General features: G+C 43.4%; 1 protein-coding gene across 3 annotated transcripts in view; it reads right to left on the bottom strand.

Moving 5' to 3' along the window:
- Window positions 1-18020, bottom strand: part of LOC141259389 (cytochrome P450 2J2-like) — a 263707-nt gene that overhangs the window by 173575 nt on the left and 72112 nt on the right. For all 3 annotated transcript variants that reach the window (XM_073675295.1, XM_073675297.1, XM_073675296.1), the window contains one exon: window positions 15448-15610. In XM_073675295.1, the coding sequence (XP_073531396.1) occupies window positions 15448-15610 (163 nt within the window). The remainder of the gene's footprint in view (window positions 1-15447; window positions 15611-18020) is intronic.

Genomic DNA, 18020 nt, shown 5'->3' with positions numbered 1-18020 from the left:
TGAATGGACAACTAGAATTGTGTGTTTTGGTTTATTTGTACACCAGTGAAAACTGATGTTTCACAATCTTTCACCAAATGTAGTTTGTTACGGAGCTTGAGTAACACTATACATTATATGGAACGTGTCACCATGAAAATGCAGTCCAATCTGCATTCATCATGTTAAATAGCACAAAGAGTGGAGCACATTGATATATTATTTTGTAAGAATAGAGTCAGTATAATCAGTGCTTTAATCATTAAAGCTATGCGCTTTCCGGGACTTTCTGTCCAGTGGGCAGTCTGATAGGAACTCCCAGTGGACCAAAAATCCCAGAGAGAGCAGAAGTTTAACCACTACACCCCCCAAGCCTGTTTTCACCTTCATGACCAGGTCAAATTTTACAATTCTGACCAGTATCACCATATGGTAATAACTCTGGAATGCTTCAATGGATCCCACTGATTCTCAGCTTGTTTTTTGTGTGACAAATTGTACTTCGTGAAAGCGGTAAAATTTGTTCAATATGATTTGACTATTTGTGGAAAAAAAAACTGAAATTTGGTGAAAATTTTGCAATTTTCAAACTTTCAATTTTTCTGCCCTTAAACCAGATAAAACCTATATATATGACACATAAACTAGATATAATATAAAATATAACATTTATTGATGATAATTTAAAAATGCATAATAAAAGATGGGGAAAGGAATCACAGAAAAGAAAGGCCACAGAGGTAAGTATCAGCAGTACTCAGATGAACATGCACAAAAATAAAGTAAATATATCAACCAATTCTCCACATGAAGTGTTAAAATATTATATATGCAGGTAATAAAGTGAAACAGTGGTAAAGTGCAATGTGCTAATATACTTCCCACAATATTAGATGTATAAAAACGCGCGTTGGATCCAGGCCTCACGGGTCAGTACCAGCCTAATATGTAACACATGTCTGATCTTTGCACACCATTCTCACTTTGTCTGTTATTTTTTATACATCTAATATTGTGGGAAGTATATTAGCACATTGCACTTTACCACTGTTTCACTTTATTACCTGCATTTAACACTTCATGTGGAGAATTGGTTGATATATTTACTTTATTTTTGTGCATGTTCATCTGAGTACTGCTGATACTTACCTCTGTGGCCTTTCTTTTCTGTGATTCCTTTCCCCATCTTTTATTATGCATTTTTAAATTATCATCAATAAATGTTATATTTTATATTATATCTAGTTTATGTGTCATATATATAGGTTTTATGGCTAAATAGACACATTTACATATATATTTTCTCTTACACTCCTTTCTAATTGTTGCCTTAAACCAGATAGTTAAACATGTCCCACGTGTCTACTTTACATCAGCACATTTTTTGTAACAATTTTTTTTGTTAGGAAATTAGAAGGATTAAAAGTTGACCAGCAATTTCTCATTTTTCCAACAACATTTACAAAACCATATTTTTAGGGACCATATCAAATTTAAAGTGATTTTGGTGTGCTTATGACAAAAAATACCCAAAAGTGACACCATTCTAGAAACTGCATTCCTAAAAAAAAGCACATTCATGAAAGTTATTAACCCTTCAGATGCTTCACAGGAATTAAAGCAATGTGGAAAGAAAAATTAACATTTTACTTTTTTTTTGGACCTCAAAATTTATTGTGCAATTGTCCCTGAGTAAGCCAATACCCGATATGTAGGGGAAAACTACTGTTTGGGCGCACAGCAGGGCCCCAGAAGGGAAGGAGCACTGATTTTTTTAACGCAAAAATTGCTGGATTCGAGAGCAGATGCCATGTCGCATTTGGAGAGCCCTTGGTGTGCTTAAACAGGGAAAAAAAACACAAGTGACCCCACTTTGGAAACTACACACCTTAAAGAATGTACTTAGATGTGTAGTGAAGCACCTTGAACCCCCAGGTGCTTCACAGAATTTTATAACAGAGCTATGAAAATAAAAAGTCACATTTTTCCCACAAAAATGTCCTTTTAGCCTCAATTTTTTTTTCTTTTCTTCAAAAAGGTTAACAGGAGAAATTGTTGCGGAATTTCTCCTGAGTACAGCAATACCCAACATGTGGAGGAAAACTATTGTTTGGGAGCACGGCAGGAGCGCCATTTGATTTTTTCAACACAAAATAGGCTGGAATAATTAGCAGACGCCATGTCGCGTTTGGAGAGCCCATGATGTGCCTAAACAGTGGAAACCCCCCCACAAGTGATACCATTTTGGAAACTAGACCCTCACAGAAATTTATCTAGACATGTGTTGAGCACTTTGAACCCTCAGATGCTTCACAGAAGTTTGTAACGTTGAACTATGAAAATGAAATAATTAATTTTTCCCACAAAAATGTTAGTTTTGCCCCAAATTTTTCATTTTCACAAGGGTAACCGGAGAGAATGGACCATACAATTTTTTGTGTAAATTTCTTCTGAGTACACAGATACCCCATATGTGGGGGAAAAATACTTTTAAGGCACAGTGCAAAGCTCGGAAGGGAAGAAGCACCATATTAGAGTTCAGATTTTGGTGGAATGGTTTGAGGGTGCCATGTCACCTTGGCAGAGCCCCTGAGGTGCCAGAAAAGCAGAACCCCCCCATCAGTGATGTCATTTTACAAACTTTATCTAGGGGTGCAGTGAGCAATGACACCACATGTGCCTCACAGAAATTTATACCATCGGGCAGTGAAGAATGAATAATTACAATTTTACCTCTAAAATGTTGTTTTAGCCCCAATTTTTTTAATTTTTATGAGGGCTAAAAGGAAAAAATAGACCTCTCAGTTTGTTGTGCAATCTCTCCTGAAAGTGCTAATACTCTACATGTAAATCGGTAACTACTTTTGAGGCACAATGCAAAACTCAGAAGGGAAGGAGCACCAAAATTTAGTGCAGATTTTACTGTTATGGATTGCAGTTGCCATGACCTACTGAGAGCACCCCTGAGGTGACAGAACAGCAGAACCCCTCATGAGTGATCCCATTTTACAAACTACACCACTTAATGAATTCATCTAAAGGTGCAGCAATCATATTGACACCACAGATGTGTCACAGAATTTTATACCATTGGGCAGTGAAGATAAAATAATTACATTTTTACAAAAAAAAAAAAAATCTTGTTTTAGGCCCAAATTTTACTTTGTCACAAGGTGAAATGGGTAAAATTGGCACCAAAGTTTGTCCCGCAATTTCTGCTGAAAGTGGAAATACCCCATATGTAGCTGTACAGTACTGTTTAGCCACATGGCGAGACTTGGCAGGGACAGAGCGTTTTTGCCTCCTGGAGTGCAGATTTTCCTAGAATACATATAGAGCCTCTAAGTGCTAGAAGAGCAGAATTCCCCCACCCCCTCAAGTGACCCCATTTTGAAAATTATACCCATTTGGTCATTTATCTACAATTGTATTGACGAGTTTGACTCCCTGGGTGTTTTCCAGAAAAAAGCATCAGTGGATGTTGGAGCGAAAATTGCAAATCTGATATCGTAGTGCCCCATACATTATAGTGCCCAGTATGTTGGAGTGACAAGTACATTATGCCCAGCTTGTGCTTCTGGAGACATGCACTTGTAAATTAGGCGGGCTCTCATCTGTACAGAAATGCCCAACATGTGGACACTAAATGTGGTTTAGGCAGATTGTGGGACTCAGAAAGGAGGGGGGGGGTCACTTAAATTTGGGAGTGCAGAATTCGCTGGAATTTTGGGGGGCGAGAAGCCATAGCGCTTTTCCAGAGCCTTTGTACTACCAGTAAGGTGGAAGCCCCTTATATTTTCGTTAACAAATGACGGATCCAAGTGTGGACTTTTTTGTGGATTGAGTTGAAGCTTTTATTGGGAACATTTTACATTTATTTTAAAGTTTGGGATCACATTTATCCGGCGCTCTATGCTGAGCACTTACATCGGTGTTTCCATCTAAATTTCTAAATTACATGATTCAGATGAAACCCTCAAGGGATCCATTCACTATAATGGAGCCAGCAGAGTTACTCTGGCCTCTGTTCAGCATTGTCCTTTTCAGAGGTGCACAAAACTGTGGCCAACTGCACTTTTATGCACGTCTAAAAAGACGGACACCTCCCTATCATAGGCCAGACAATGTCCAAAGTCACTATCTACCCCATTAAAGGGAATCTTCAGTTGGGGGTTTGATCTGAATCACATATTTCAAAGATTTACACGGAAACCCTGGTGTAAGCGTTCAGCGCAGAATAAATGTGCGCAGAGTCTTACTGTGATCTTTGGGAGGCAGAGTGAACAAATGCACAGCAAGTCAAGAATTGGTTTTATTTATTTTTTTACGCCGTTCCTCGTGCGGTGTGATTCAAGGACTTTATTCTTCGGGTCAGTGTGAAAAAAACTATATAAATCTGATATGGCTGTAATGTTTGGCTGCTGTCACACAAAAAGACTTTTTGCAAAATCTACTTTTTGCATCGCCATATACACTGCTCAAAAAATTAAAGGGAAGACTTAAACAGAATATAACTCCAAATAAATCAAACTACTGTGAAATAAAACTGTCCACTTAGGAAGAAACACTGATTGATAATCAATTTCACATGTTGCTGTGCAAATGGAATAGACAATAGATGGAAATTATTGGCAATTATCAAGACACCCTCAATAAAAGAGTGGTTCTGCAGGTGGGGACCACAGACCACATCTCAGTACCAATGCTTTCTGGCTGATGTTTTGGTCACTTTTGAATGCTGGTTGTGCTTTCACACTCTTGGTAGCATGAGACAGACTCTACAGAAGTTGCTCAGGTAGTGCAACTCATCCAGGATGGCACATCAATGCGAGCTGTAGCAAGAAGGTTTGCTGTGTGTCAGCGTAGTGTCCAGAGGCACTACCAGGAGACAGGCAAGTACACCAGGAGACATGGAGGAGGCCTTAGGATGGCAACAACCCAGCAGCAGGACCGCTACCTCCACCTTTGTGCAAGAAGGAACAGGAGGAACACTGCCAGTGCCCTGCAAAATGACGTCCAGCAGGCCACAAATGTGCATGTGTCTGCACAAACGGTTAGAAACCGACTCCATGAGGGGGGTATGAGGGCCCGACGTCCACAGATCGGGGTTGTGCTCACAGCCCAACACCGTGCAGGACGCTTGGCATTTGCCACAGAACACCAAGATTGGCAAAGTTGCTACTGGCGCCCTGTGCTCTTCACAGATGAAAGCAGGTTCACACTGAGCACATGTGACAGACGTGACACAGTCTGGAGATGCCGTGGAGAGCGATCTGCTGCCTGCAACATCCTTCAGCATGACCGGTTTGGCAGTGGGTCAGTAATGGTATGGGGTGGCATTTCTTTGGAGGGCTGCACAGCCCTCCATGTGCTCGCCAGAGGTAGCCTGACTGCCATTAGGTACTGAGATGAGATCCTCAGACCCCTTATGAGACCATATGCTGGTGCGGTTGGCCCTGGGTTCCTCCTAATGCAGGATAATGCCAGACCTCATGTGGCTGGAGTGTGTCAGCAGTTCATGCAAGATGAAGGCATTGAAGCTATGGACTGGCCCGCCCATTCCCCAGACCTGAATCCGATTGAGCACATCTGGAACATCATGTCTCGCTCCATCCACTAACGTTATGTTGCACCACAGACTGTCCAGGAGTTAGCGGATGCTTTAGTCCAGGTCTGGGAGGAGATCCCACAGGAGACCATCCGCAACCTCATCAGGAGCATGCCCAGGCGTTGTAGGGAGGTCATACAGGCACGTGGAGGCCACACACAATACTGAGCCTCATTTTCACTTGTTTTAAGGACATTACATCAAAGTTGGATCAGCCTGTAGTGTGTTTTTCCATTTTAATTTTGGGGGTGACTCCAAATACAGGCCTCCATTGGTTAATACATTTGATTTCCATTGATGATTTTTGTGTGATTTTGTTGTCAGCACATTCAACTTTGCACAGAACAAAGTATTCAATGAGAATATTTCATTCATTCAGATCTAGGATGTGTTATTTGAGTGTTCCTTTTATTTTTTTGAGCAGTGTATTTTGAGAGCTATAATTTTTTCATATTTCTGCAGACAGTGTCATGTGACGCTTGTTATTTGTGGAACGAGTTAACGCTTTTTATGACATTATCTAGCAAGCTTGCTAGCCCTGGTGACCCGAATGTTGTCATGACGACTTCGGGTCACCATGCCAATGATTGGCCCCTCACGATGACGTCACAGGGGCACCGATCGGAGGGGAGAGCGGGCACCATTCCTGGCAGCGAGAGCTGGGTGTCAGCAGTGATGTACGCCTTTATGTGCACAAAATCACCAGGACATATCTATACGTTTAAGGTCGGGAAGGGGTTAATTGATTAAATCACAAGTTCTACTGAAACTTCTCAATAAACTATATGTCAATCTACTCAGCTCTCCCTGATGTATAACATGGTGCCTTCATATTGGACTGTATTAATAGAAAAATTATAGCTCTCAAAGTATGGCAATGCAATGATTTGTTCATTCTCTCTCTCAAAGATCGCAATAAGGCTCAACTCGCATTTATCCTGCACAGTACGCTGAGCACTTACGGTACATCAGGGTTTCCATGGAAATCTCAAATATATGATTCAGATGTAACCCCCAGCGTTAGATTCTCTGAAAGGCTACGGCCCTACTATCACTATTTGGTCAGTATTTTTACTTCAGTGTTTGTAAGCCAAAAATAAAGATTAGATGCACTTTTTTCTATTATACCTTTTCTCTGATTGTTCCTCACCTGGTTTTGGCTTGCAAATACTGAAAAAAATTACTGACCAAATACAGATAGTGGGGCTGTAGCCTAATAAGGTAGATGGGGACACTTTGGACATAGTCTGGCCTATAATCTGGAGGTATCAGGTTTTTTGAGTGTGCATAAAAGCACGGTCAGTCCCAGTTTTGTGCACCTCTGAAAAGATGGACAATGCTAAACAGATACCAGACGGCGTCCTGATTAACTCTGCTGCCTCCTTATCGTGAATGGCTCCCTTGAGGGTTTAATCTGAATCACATACAGGTGCTTCTCACAAAATTAGAAGACCAAAAAGTTTATTTCAGTTTTTCAATACAAAAAGGAAAAAAACTCATTATATAGAGTCACTACAAACAGCGTGATCTATTTCAAGTGTTTATTTCTGTTACTGTTGACGATTATGGCTTACAGCCAATGAAAACACAAAAGTCATTAGATCAGTAAATTAGAATAATTAACAAAAAACACCTGCAAAAGGCGTCATATACGTTTAAAAAGGTACCTTAGTCTGTTTTAGTAGGCTCCACAATCATGGGGAAGACTGCTGACTTGACAGATTACCAGAAGGCAGTCATTGACACACTCCACAAAGGCGGGTAAGTCACAAAAAGTCATTGCTAAAGAAGCTGGCTGGTCACAATGTGCTGTATCCAAGCATATAAATGGAGAGTTGAGTGGAAAGAAGAAGTGTGGTAGAAAAAGGTGCACAAGCAACCGGGATAATCGCAGCCTTGAAAGAATTTTTAAGAAAAGGCCATTCGAAAAGGTGGGGGGAGATTCACAAGGAGTGGACTGCTGCTGGAGTCATTGCTTCAAGAGCCACCACACAAATACGTATCCAGGACAAGGGCTACAAGTGTCGCATTCCTTGTGTCAAGCCACTCATGACCAATAGACCACGCCAGAAGCGTCTTACCTGGGCCAAGGAGAAAATAACCTACAAGGAATCATGAAGGAATATATGATCCAAAGAACACAAAGAAAATCAATCTTTAATTACAAAATTTAATATAAAAATATACATACAAAAACTGCATAGTGCGACATAATAGACAAGAAAGGGACAGGTCAGCTACAAGTATACCATATAGTGTCGCAATAATGACTAAAATATGCTAAGCAAGCTAATAAAACAATCACAAAGCCTAGGTGCGGTTACCATATGTCAAAAGGAGGAAAAAAAAACAAAAAACAGACTATATGAATACATTCTAGAGGGCATCACATTATCTGAAACTATCAATCAGTACAAAAACAGATTTAATAATATAATTAAGATAATACATCTCACCAGCAAATGACACGTAGAAATGGCAATGCTATAACCACGAACTGTAGTATGAAGTGATAAACCTGGCCTAAGGACAGGTAATGGAGCATCATATAGGAGACATAATCAGAAATCAATGCATCTAATCCATAAAGATAAATGCACCATCACCGTAAGACATGGTGCACCTGGAGTTGCCTGGAACCTCTTCACCACGACGCGTTTCACCACTCCCTGCGGCTTTGTCACGAGGCAAGTATGGAACAATCTAGTGCTATATAATATAATGCCTCTTAATATGTATGTGCCACATCTGGGGCCTCCCCTCTCTCCTCTCCCACGTGTTGCCAGCATGCCCACTCATCAGATCTCATGTGCAGAGGCTGCTTGGAATACCGACAGATGTGTTGAAGCAGGTACTCAACAACTGCCCTCTGCTGCTCACAAATTCCCAACATATGCAAGGTTGAGTTCCAACATGTGGGGACATCGAACACCAGTTGGTGTGCTGGAAGCTGCAAACACTGCTGAAGTGCTGCCAGGGCAGTGGAAGCTGTAGCTGACTTTCTGAAATGGGCACACATGCGGCACACTTTCACAAGCAGGTCAGGCAGATCTGGGTAGGTTTTGAGAAACCACTGAACCACTAAGTTGAGCACATGGGCCAGTCTTGGTAAGTGTGCGAGGTTGCCAAGATTCAGAGCCACCACCAGGTTCCGGCCATTGTCACACGACCATGCCTGGCTGTAGGTTTAGCAGTGAGAGCCACAGATCTGCCTGCTCTGTTAGATCTTTCAACAACTCTGCAGTGGTGTCTGGTTTGTCGCCTAAGCAAATAAACTTCAGCAGAGCCTGTTGCTGCTTGGCCGTGGCAGTGCAACCAGATTGCGACTGATGTGGTCATTTCGGAGATGGAGGCTGAAGAGGAGAATGTGGTGGTGGTGCAGGAGCTGTAGAATGTGGGCGCAGCCCTGATTGACTCAGGGCCCGCAATCCTCAGCGTCGGGAGGACGTGTTCCCTGTCAGGTCCCATCTTTCACTATATTAACACAGTGTGCAGTTACTGAAATGTACCATACCTGCCCACAAGCACTCGTCCAAGTGTCCGTGGTTAGGTGGACCTACCCAGTAACTGTGTTGGTGACAGCATAGTAAGGTTATGGGACACATGCTTGTGTAAGGTGTGGATGGCACCCAGGGAGAAGTAGTTGCGGCTGGGGACAGAGTAACGAGAAACAGCAGCCGCCATGAGGTTGAGGAAAGCTTCCGTACCCACGAGCCTAAAAGGCAACATTTCCAGAGCAAGCACTTGAGAAATGTGGCAGTTTAGTATTGTGGCCTGTGAGTGGGTGACTGTGTATTTGTGCTTGCATTCCAAGTACTGGGGTAGGGATAACTGAACGCTGTGCTGGGACAAGAACATTGACGTGGTTGCAAGTGTGCAACGACAGGTGCAGGGTGGAAGGCATCTTCGCCTGCGTCATGGACAGGGGATTGGCGTGCACGCACAACAGCAGAACATGCAGTGGTGTCACCTGCAGACACCACCTCTGGACCCTGCCGTTTGGCCCAAGTAGTGGGGTGCTTTGCTGTCATGTGTCTGAGCAGGCTGGTGGTGGTCAGTCTGGTAGTTTTGCTGCCTCTGCTGATGCTGGCATGGCAGATGTTGCAATTGGCCTTTTTGGGGTTAACTGGACAGACTTTAAAAAGAGTGCCATACATGGGAAGACCTAACTGTTGGACTAGCAACTTCCCTCGTGTTGGTGTTTTGGGGAACAGTTGTCCACCTTGTGTCTGTGGCCACCCCACTACTTCTTCCTGCCTGTTGTGGCACTATTATTCAAAAATGTCCAAAGAGATGGAGAAAGTCGATAGGATTATGCATATATCGTAGTTATTATAGTGTCTATGTAGCATAAAAAAAAATTAAAAAAAACACTACTGGATAACAGACTAGCCAATTAAAAAACAATAAATTTTATTAAATACATAAAATTAAAATTGGGGAAACAAGAAACCGTGTAGGACAAGAAACCTCCAATGAGGACTGATGTAACCTAGCTTTACGTGTCACCCATGTCTACTCACATCATAAGAAAAATTCAATGCGATATATGCATAATGGAACAGAACAAATATCAGATTGGAGATGGTTAATTTACATATGACTAGATGCTTTTATAAAGTGCAAAAAATGCCCGGATAAATAGTGTATATTCCTTTGATTGGTAGCAGCCATACAATGTACATATAATATAAAGTGCAAGGTGCCCATCTAGTCTAACAATCATGCAATTCAACATATATATCCATCTACAGCAAAGTGCCTGAATGCATCTAGTTTGCCTCAGTCAATTTATAAGCCAAAAAGTCAAATCAGGTGTGGTAGTATGTTACCTGTAATTGTTTAGCATATGAAGGACTTTATGTTCCTGGAGTGTGTAGCTTCACCTCTCTAAACCCCTACGCAGTTTCGCAACATTCTTCTTCCGGGAGGAGGGAAGGAGGGGTGTACTTAATAAAATGTATTGGATTTTAATTAGCTAGAGTCCATGTTATCCAGTAGTATATTTTTATGCTATATAGGGTTATGCCTATATCATTACTGTTGTGGTGCTATGCATCCTTCCCCCTCTGCACTGCTGTTCTCGCCGTGCATGTCACCTTGCCAGGTTGGGTCAGTGACTTCATCCACCACCTAGTCTTCTACGTACACACCCTGGGCCTCCTCCTGACTTACTGGCAATTGTGTCTCATCATCCACCTCTTGCGACAGTAATTGTGTAGCACCCCGAGGGCTCGGTTGCTACAGAGGTATCGCATCTCAGTTAGAGGTGTGGTATCTCACTTCCAGGTAAGGATGGAGTGTGGATCAGGACCCTGACAGCTGCATGCATTACACCACATTTCCGGGGGGACAGCTCGATGGTGCTCCCAGCAGCGAGCACGACAGACCATGTCCCTGGCTGGAGTGGGATGGAGGGAACACCCAGAACAGGGGGAACCCAGTAGTGCAGGAGCAGAGAGGAAGCAGTTCCTGGATGCACAGAGAGAGGAGTATAAAAAGGTGGGGGCCATCTTAGGAGGGAGTTCTGTGAGAGGAGAAGGCTGGGAGCAGAGCTGCTGCATGGGCTCTGCTCCCTGGGCAGGCCTAGCACAGAGGCCGGAGCCTGAGGGAAGAAAGAAGGGGAGCAGGGAGGCTCCAGGAACACTGAGGAAGGAGGGACCCCAGGGGTGCAGAACGGTCAGTAGCCACTGCACGCCCGAATTCACCTGTGTGGAGGGGTCAGGCCGCAGAAGGGGAACCGGATCCCTAAATTGGTGGAGGAGAAACTACACTCAGCCAAGAACCGGAGGTTGCGACCATTCATTGGTACAGCCCCCTGCTAAACCTGCTAGGAAGGCACCACATAGGGCCCAGGGAAAATGTCCGGCACGTTAATCCGACAAGGTCCGAGGCAGCCGGACAGAAGTGAGGTCACTGGTGGGGTATGAGAGGCCAGAGAAAGGACACATAAAGGGGGTCCTGTGAAGCGCTTCTAAATTACCTGGAGATTGATCGAGCCCCTCACCTGGTGAGCGCAGCACGGCTCGGGCAGTCCTTGCTGACAGAAGTGACCTGGATAACAACTGTGAGTAAAAGACCCTGGACTGCATCATTGGACTCTGTGATTACTGCTGCGCCTGTACCATCACTCCCATCCTCCCTACACGCTGCCTTGAGGCTACGCTCCTCTCGTGGGGAGTTATCCTATCCCTGTGCTGCACACCAACACCAGCCACAGAGGTCTGCCTTGCAGCAGCGGTTATCCCTGACCGCAATCCACGGGTGGCGTAGTCGGACATTCAAAACACTGATAAATAGACTGCCACAATTTGGTCTGACCACCCTGCGCCACGGGATCGGGTTGCCACTACTACCCCCAGCATCGTACAGAAGCCCGGTTCCGGGTACCCCACGGCCCAGGGGGCGATTCAATTGCATTTTCCCACCATCGCCTTCGTATGACCATGGCTGCTCAAATATTTGGACATCGCTACATGTGATTTCCTCTTGCCCCGCTTGAAGGGGACCGAGCGAGAGGTCAGAATCTATAAATGGAAATGTGAACAGTTCTTCGGAGTGTCCAGTTCTCTGGGTGCTCAGCATGGTGGTAGGAAGGAGGATCAGGGTGAGGAATATGTAGTCCAGACTCACGGCTACTTAGACTGGACTGAGGAAGCCACCGTGCTTCTTCGCCTTCTATCCTGTGACATTCCCACTCTCACCATGGGGGACATTAACATCTCCATTGATGATCCCCTCTCCCCATATGCCCCTCATCTCTTTTCTGTAACCTCTTAAATCGGCCTCGCACACTTTACTAACGCTCCTACGCATCAAGACGGGAATACTCTGGACTTCTCCTGGCTCTCCTCAGTGCATGACTTTAATAACTCCCCTCTCTCTCTCTGACCACAACCTTCTTTCCTGCTCTGTCAAAAACTGTCTTCATACCCATGACATCCTCACTAATAGGAATACACGTACCATTAATACCCAGGAGCTTATGTACAATCTACAGTCATCTTTAGCTCCCATCTCCTTCTACTCCAGTCCAGACTTTGCAATGTATTATGGTAATGTAACAATGCTGAGTGCCCTGGATGAAGCAGCATCTGCTACACACCAAGATCCAACACAGACGACGGCAACCATGGCACACAATGCAAACACATTTTCTTCAGAGTTGTTCAAGGTGCGCTGAGCGTCAGTGGAGTAAATCACTTTTAGCCACTATAAGTTTATGCTCAAAACTTATAAACCTGTTCATCTGGCCAAACAATCATACTTCACCACCCTCATCACTTCAGTAGCTAACAATCCAAAACGACTTTTCAAAACCCTACACCCCCTAAAGCACAGGTCCTAGTCACCAACCTCAGAGGTGAGGATCTGGCCACTTATTTCCTAGAAAGAAAAAACACACACACACACACACACACACACACACACACACAACATCCATCACAACATTTTTGCCCAATCTGCTCAGTGCTTGGATCACCTTCCCTCCCGCATTTCAAGCTCACTTGCCATCTTTGAGCTTGTTACAGAAGAAGTTACCAGGCTCCTCGCTTTTCCTTGGCCTACAACCTGCACCAGTGACCCTAAGCCCTCACATCTCCTGCAGTCTCTCTCACAGGTTGTCACCACTCATCTAACATTTAACCTCTCTCTCATCTGGTATCATTCTCTCCTCACATAACCCCTCTACTTAAAAAAAAACAAAAAAAAAAAACAACCTCAACAAGAAATGCAGACCTGTCTCTAAACTTCCCTTCAAACTCCTGGACCGCTTGATCCACTCCCGTCTAATTCGCTATTTCTCAGATAACGCCCTTCTTGACCCTCTACAATCTGGTTTCCACTCTTTAGTGAGGGCAGATTCAGCAGTGTGTAAAGTTTCTAACGATTTATTAAAAAATTGAAAAAGTGGCTTATTTTATTTTATACGAAAGTCTCACACCTATAATAGCTGCCTAGCAGTTTCTCCCACCAACTGGATATAGCCCATACAAAACAGAAACCGGCACTAGTTGTTTTTCTTCATAATTTATACAAAAGTATTTCATCAAGTATATATACACACAAGTAATAGAAATAACTTTGCGGTATATTCACCACTGAACAAATGATCCAGACTGTGGTACGGGCTTGAGCAAGCTTCTGACTGAGCTAGAGCTACCGTATTTTTCGGACTATAACACGCACTTTTTTCCCCTCAAAAAATAATCCGAATAGTATGCATGCATATACATACATACATACAGTGGCTGGGGGCGGAGCGGCAACAGCGGAGGAGTGGGGCACAGGAGGCAGGAGCCGCCAGCTGCAGCCTATACTGTGCCCGCTGCTAAAGAAAATTAATATTCACTGCCCATGGGCATGGGGAGCACTGACTATTCACTCTCCTTAATAGCAGGCACACAGTGTAGCTGCGGTGAGGCTCCTGCTGTGGCCGGGTGATAGAGTGTGCCTGCTATTAAACAGTGTGAATATTCACTAATCTCCACTCCTATGGGCGTGGAAAGTAGTGAATATTCATGCTCTTTAATAGCAGGCACAAGTGATCGCCCGGCTGCAGCAGGAGCCGCGCTGCGGCTACACTGTGTGCCCGCTATTAAAGGAGAATGTAGTCACTGCTCCCCACAGACATAGTCCCAGCGTGGGGAGCAGTGAATATTCCGGCAGCTCATCTCACCTTTTGAGGGCACATGGCAGTGGTGTCATGCGCGGCTCACATGGCGAGATCAGTGCCGGCAGCAGAGCAGGACGCAGCGCTGGAGCAGAAGGGAGGGGAGTAGAAGTGTTTATTTTTGTGTGCAGCGTGATGGGGATGAGGGGTGCCATGCATACCAGAATGGGGGATGAGGGCCACATATTATAGGAAGGGGGGGGGGCATGTATACCAGGATGTGGGATATTAACAGAATTGGGAGACATAACCCCTATAACAGTGTCAGCAGCAGACCCCCTGCCCCTTAGCCGTGTATCATGACCAAATATTTTTGCTTACATTTTTTTTCTATTTTCCTCCTCTAAAACCTAGGTGTGTCTTATGCTCCGATGCGTCGTATAGTCCGAAAAGTATGGTAGTTTGCAAATCAGAATGGGCAAAAAATTTCAGCTTCTAGATGTGCAAAGGTGGTAGAGACATACCCCAAGAGACTTGCAGCAGTAATTGCTTAGAAAGTAGTCCTACAAAGTATTGACTCGGGGGGCTGAATACCAATGCATGTCACAATTTTTAGATTTATATTTTTTAAATAATTAGAAAAACCATGTATCAATTCCTTTATACTTCACAAATACTTGATACTTTGTATTGGTATATCACATAAAAAAAATTTATTTGTATTTTAGGTTTGTGGGTGTAACATGGAAAAAGTGTGGAAAAGTTCATGGGTTATGCATACTTTTTCAAGGCAATGTATATAGGATTGAACAGTGAAAAACCGACCCCTGTTTCACTTGTGCTTTTTTACAGTATAATGCTTATCGGGCCTCATTCATCAAATTGGCAGCAAAGAAAACAGAGACCAGCTTTCATTTTACCATGACTATAAGAGATGTGCAATACATCACAATGGTGGGCGCCTTATCTGGTTACCTGCATGGTAAGGTTTATGGAAATCCATGGACTGTGCCTGAGCTGAAATAACAAAATTGAAATTAAATGTTCTAAATATGGTATGTGTGGCGTAGCTGGTGGTGTTCCTGAAGATTATAAAATGGGTAAAACGCTGCATAACCAATCATCTTCTGTAACAGGGAGGGTGGGGTGCATTACTCTTTCATCATCAAGTACAAATCCCACAACAGAAAACAATCCTATTTTTTCATAGTTAACTCTGTATAATGTAAAATTACTTATTAGTTACCGCGTTCCTCAGCATATAGCTTAAAGTATGGTGTTGTAGGTCGATTTGACACTTGTTCTGAGTTGTCGATCAGGCATTGCTTCACAGTTTCATATCCAGTCACCACAATCGTTGGGCTTTGTCCAACCCAAATGGTCATGATATTCCCATAAATCTCTGACAACTGTGCATAAAAGGGAAAATAAATATATTTAAAATAAAAACTCCTAACAAAATTATAGAAGTTAACAGTTACATGTTCATATACAAACTTTTCTAATTTATAGTAAAAAACAACCAAAACTTTGCCATTTGTTGTCTAGGGTTTGTAATGTAAAATAGCCATGTATGCCTCATCAGTGTACTGAATCCTAGGATCAGCCCTGACATTTTACAAAACTGGGACCAAAACAGTGAAAGTCCAACCAGGACGCCCAAGTGCCATTAAACTTATCAGAGAGACGAAGTTCATATGCGACCATTTCCTCCATCAACATCAGAAAATTTGCAATTTGCATACATCCTGCCACATTCCAACTAGACTGTGTCCGGCCTCGCTCAATACACTTGCATTGAGTGATGCCACACCCATTTAGTTGGCATGTAACTGCATGTACACAAGTAACATTCTTGCAGACACCTGCCCGCAACTCCCGGAGCTGGCACTGGAGAATCCTCAGTGTGGAATGCACGTGACGTGAGGATTCAGAAGTCAGAGTTTGTGCAGGCATGTAGCCTAAAACCGTACAACCCCTTTAAAAATTCAAGGCCACACATGTACCCCTCTCGGTGAAGTATTGAGGACACAGATTGTCTCCCTGAGGGGTCTGTTATATACCAACTCGCTTAAATTTCTTTAAGCCTCTTTCAGACTTCAGATTTTTTTCAGATGCAAAAAAGGTCCAATTGTGTTCTGTGTTTTGGATCACAATTTCATCAGTGTTTTGTCAATGTTCCGTTTAAATCAGTGTTTTACCATTGATTTTCTAGTATGCAAAGCTTCTCCTGTCCGTTGCAATGTTAAAAAATGGACAGCACACATGATTTTCACAGACTCATAGACTTGCATGGTTGATTCTGAATAAATATTTCACCACCAAAATAGTCAATAGTATCAAAAACAAGCCATCAATTCCACATGCTTCTTTGTCAGAAATACCCATCTAGTCTTTCCTAATTTTGCTTTGATTAGCCGGTTTAACCCCTTCACAACATTTACGTCTAAGTTTGCGTCATGATCGGGAAGGGGTTCCCACAAAATGGCGATCTGGAGCTGTACCCGCACAATCGCTGCCGGGAGCTCAGCTTAATAGCTGAGGCCCAGCAGTCACAGCCAATTGTTGTGTACGCACCGCCCCAGGCCATTTAAACCCCAATATGTTGCAATCAATAGTGATTGCAGCAATTAGGAGGCTGGGAGAGGGAGGGGACTCACTCTCCCTTCAGATAGGCACCCCTACGAAGGAATCATGGGGGGGGTGGAGGAGGGCTTTCTGCTGTTCTGGAACCTGAGGGGTTCTTCCAGTGGGTCATGGCACCCGCAAACAGCAAAATCTGCACTATAATATTCCTTCACTTCCACTATGCCTGAAAAGTATTTCACAATTACATGTAGGGTATTGGTGCACTCAGGAGAAAATGCACAACAAACGTTAAGGTCCATCTTTTCCTATTAACCCTTCTAAAAATTAAAAATTTGGGGCTAAAAGTGGTAAATATGTAATTATTCTTTCACCAGCCAATGGTAAAAGACATTCGGTGAGGCTTATGTGGTGTCAACAAGCTCACTGCACCATTAGATGAATTCATGGGGGGGGGTGTAGTTTGTAAAGTAGGGTCACTTACAAAGGATTCTGCTGTTGTGGCACCTTATGGGCTCTGCCAATGTGACATGGAACCCTGAGCCATTCCAGCAAAATCTGAACTCCAATATGGTGCTTCTTTCTTCCTGAGCTTTGCACTGTGTCCCAAAAGTGTTTTTTGACCATTTATGGTGTATTGGCTTTCTCTGAAGAAATTGGATTGTACAATTTGCTATGCAATTTCTCACATTATCCCTTTTGAAAAAAAACTTTGGGCCAAAGCATTTTGTTGGGGGGGGGGGGGGGTGAATGTAATTTTCTATTTACAGCAATATACAATTCTGTGAATTGCTCCATAAACCCCCTAGATGAATTCCTCAGGAGGCATATTGTTCCCAAAATGGGTCACTTGTTTTGGTTTCTGCTGTTTTGTCATGTCAAGGGCTCTTCAAATGTGACAAAATCTATTCCAGCCAAAATTGCGCTCCAGAATTCAGTTGGTGCTCCTTCCCTTCCAAGCCCTGCCGTGTGCCCAAACAAGTTTTCCCACCTCATATTGGGTATTGGTGTACTCAGGAGAAATTGCACAACAAATTGTATAGTCCATTTTCTTCTGATAACCTTGTGAAGATGAAAAATTTGGGCTGAAGCAACATTTGTGTGTGAAAAATGTATGCTTTTCATTTTCACGGCTCAACGTTCTAAAATTCTGAAGTTGAGCCCGCTGAAGTATTTGGGCTGGAAAAGCCGACTCTCCTCTGCTCTCATGGTGAATAACCACCTCTCCCATTT

Source organism: Phyllobates terribilis, unplaced genomic scaffold, assembly GCF_046119375.1.
Source record: "Phyllobates terribilis strain yellow unplaced genomic scaffold, ASM4611937v1 Scaffold_3__8_contigs__length_932513732, whole genome shotgun sequence".
Lineage (NCBI taxonomy): Eukaryota > Metazoa > Chordata > Amphibia > Anura > Dendrobatidae > Phyllobates > Phyllobates terribilis.
This window is presented reverse-complemented; position numbering and strand designations above follow the sequence as displayed.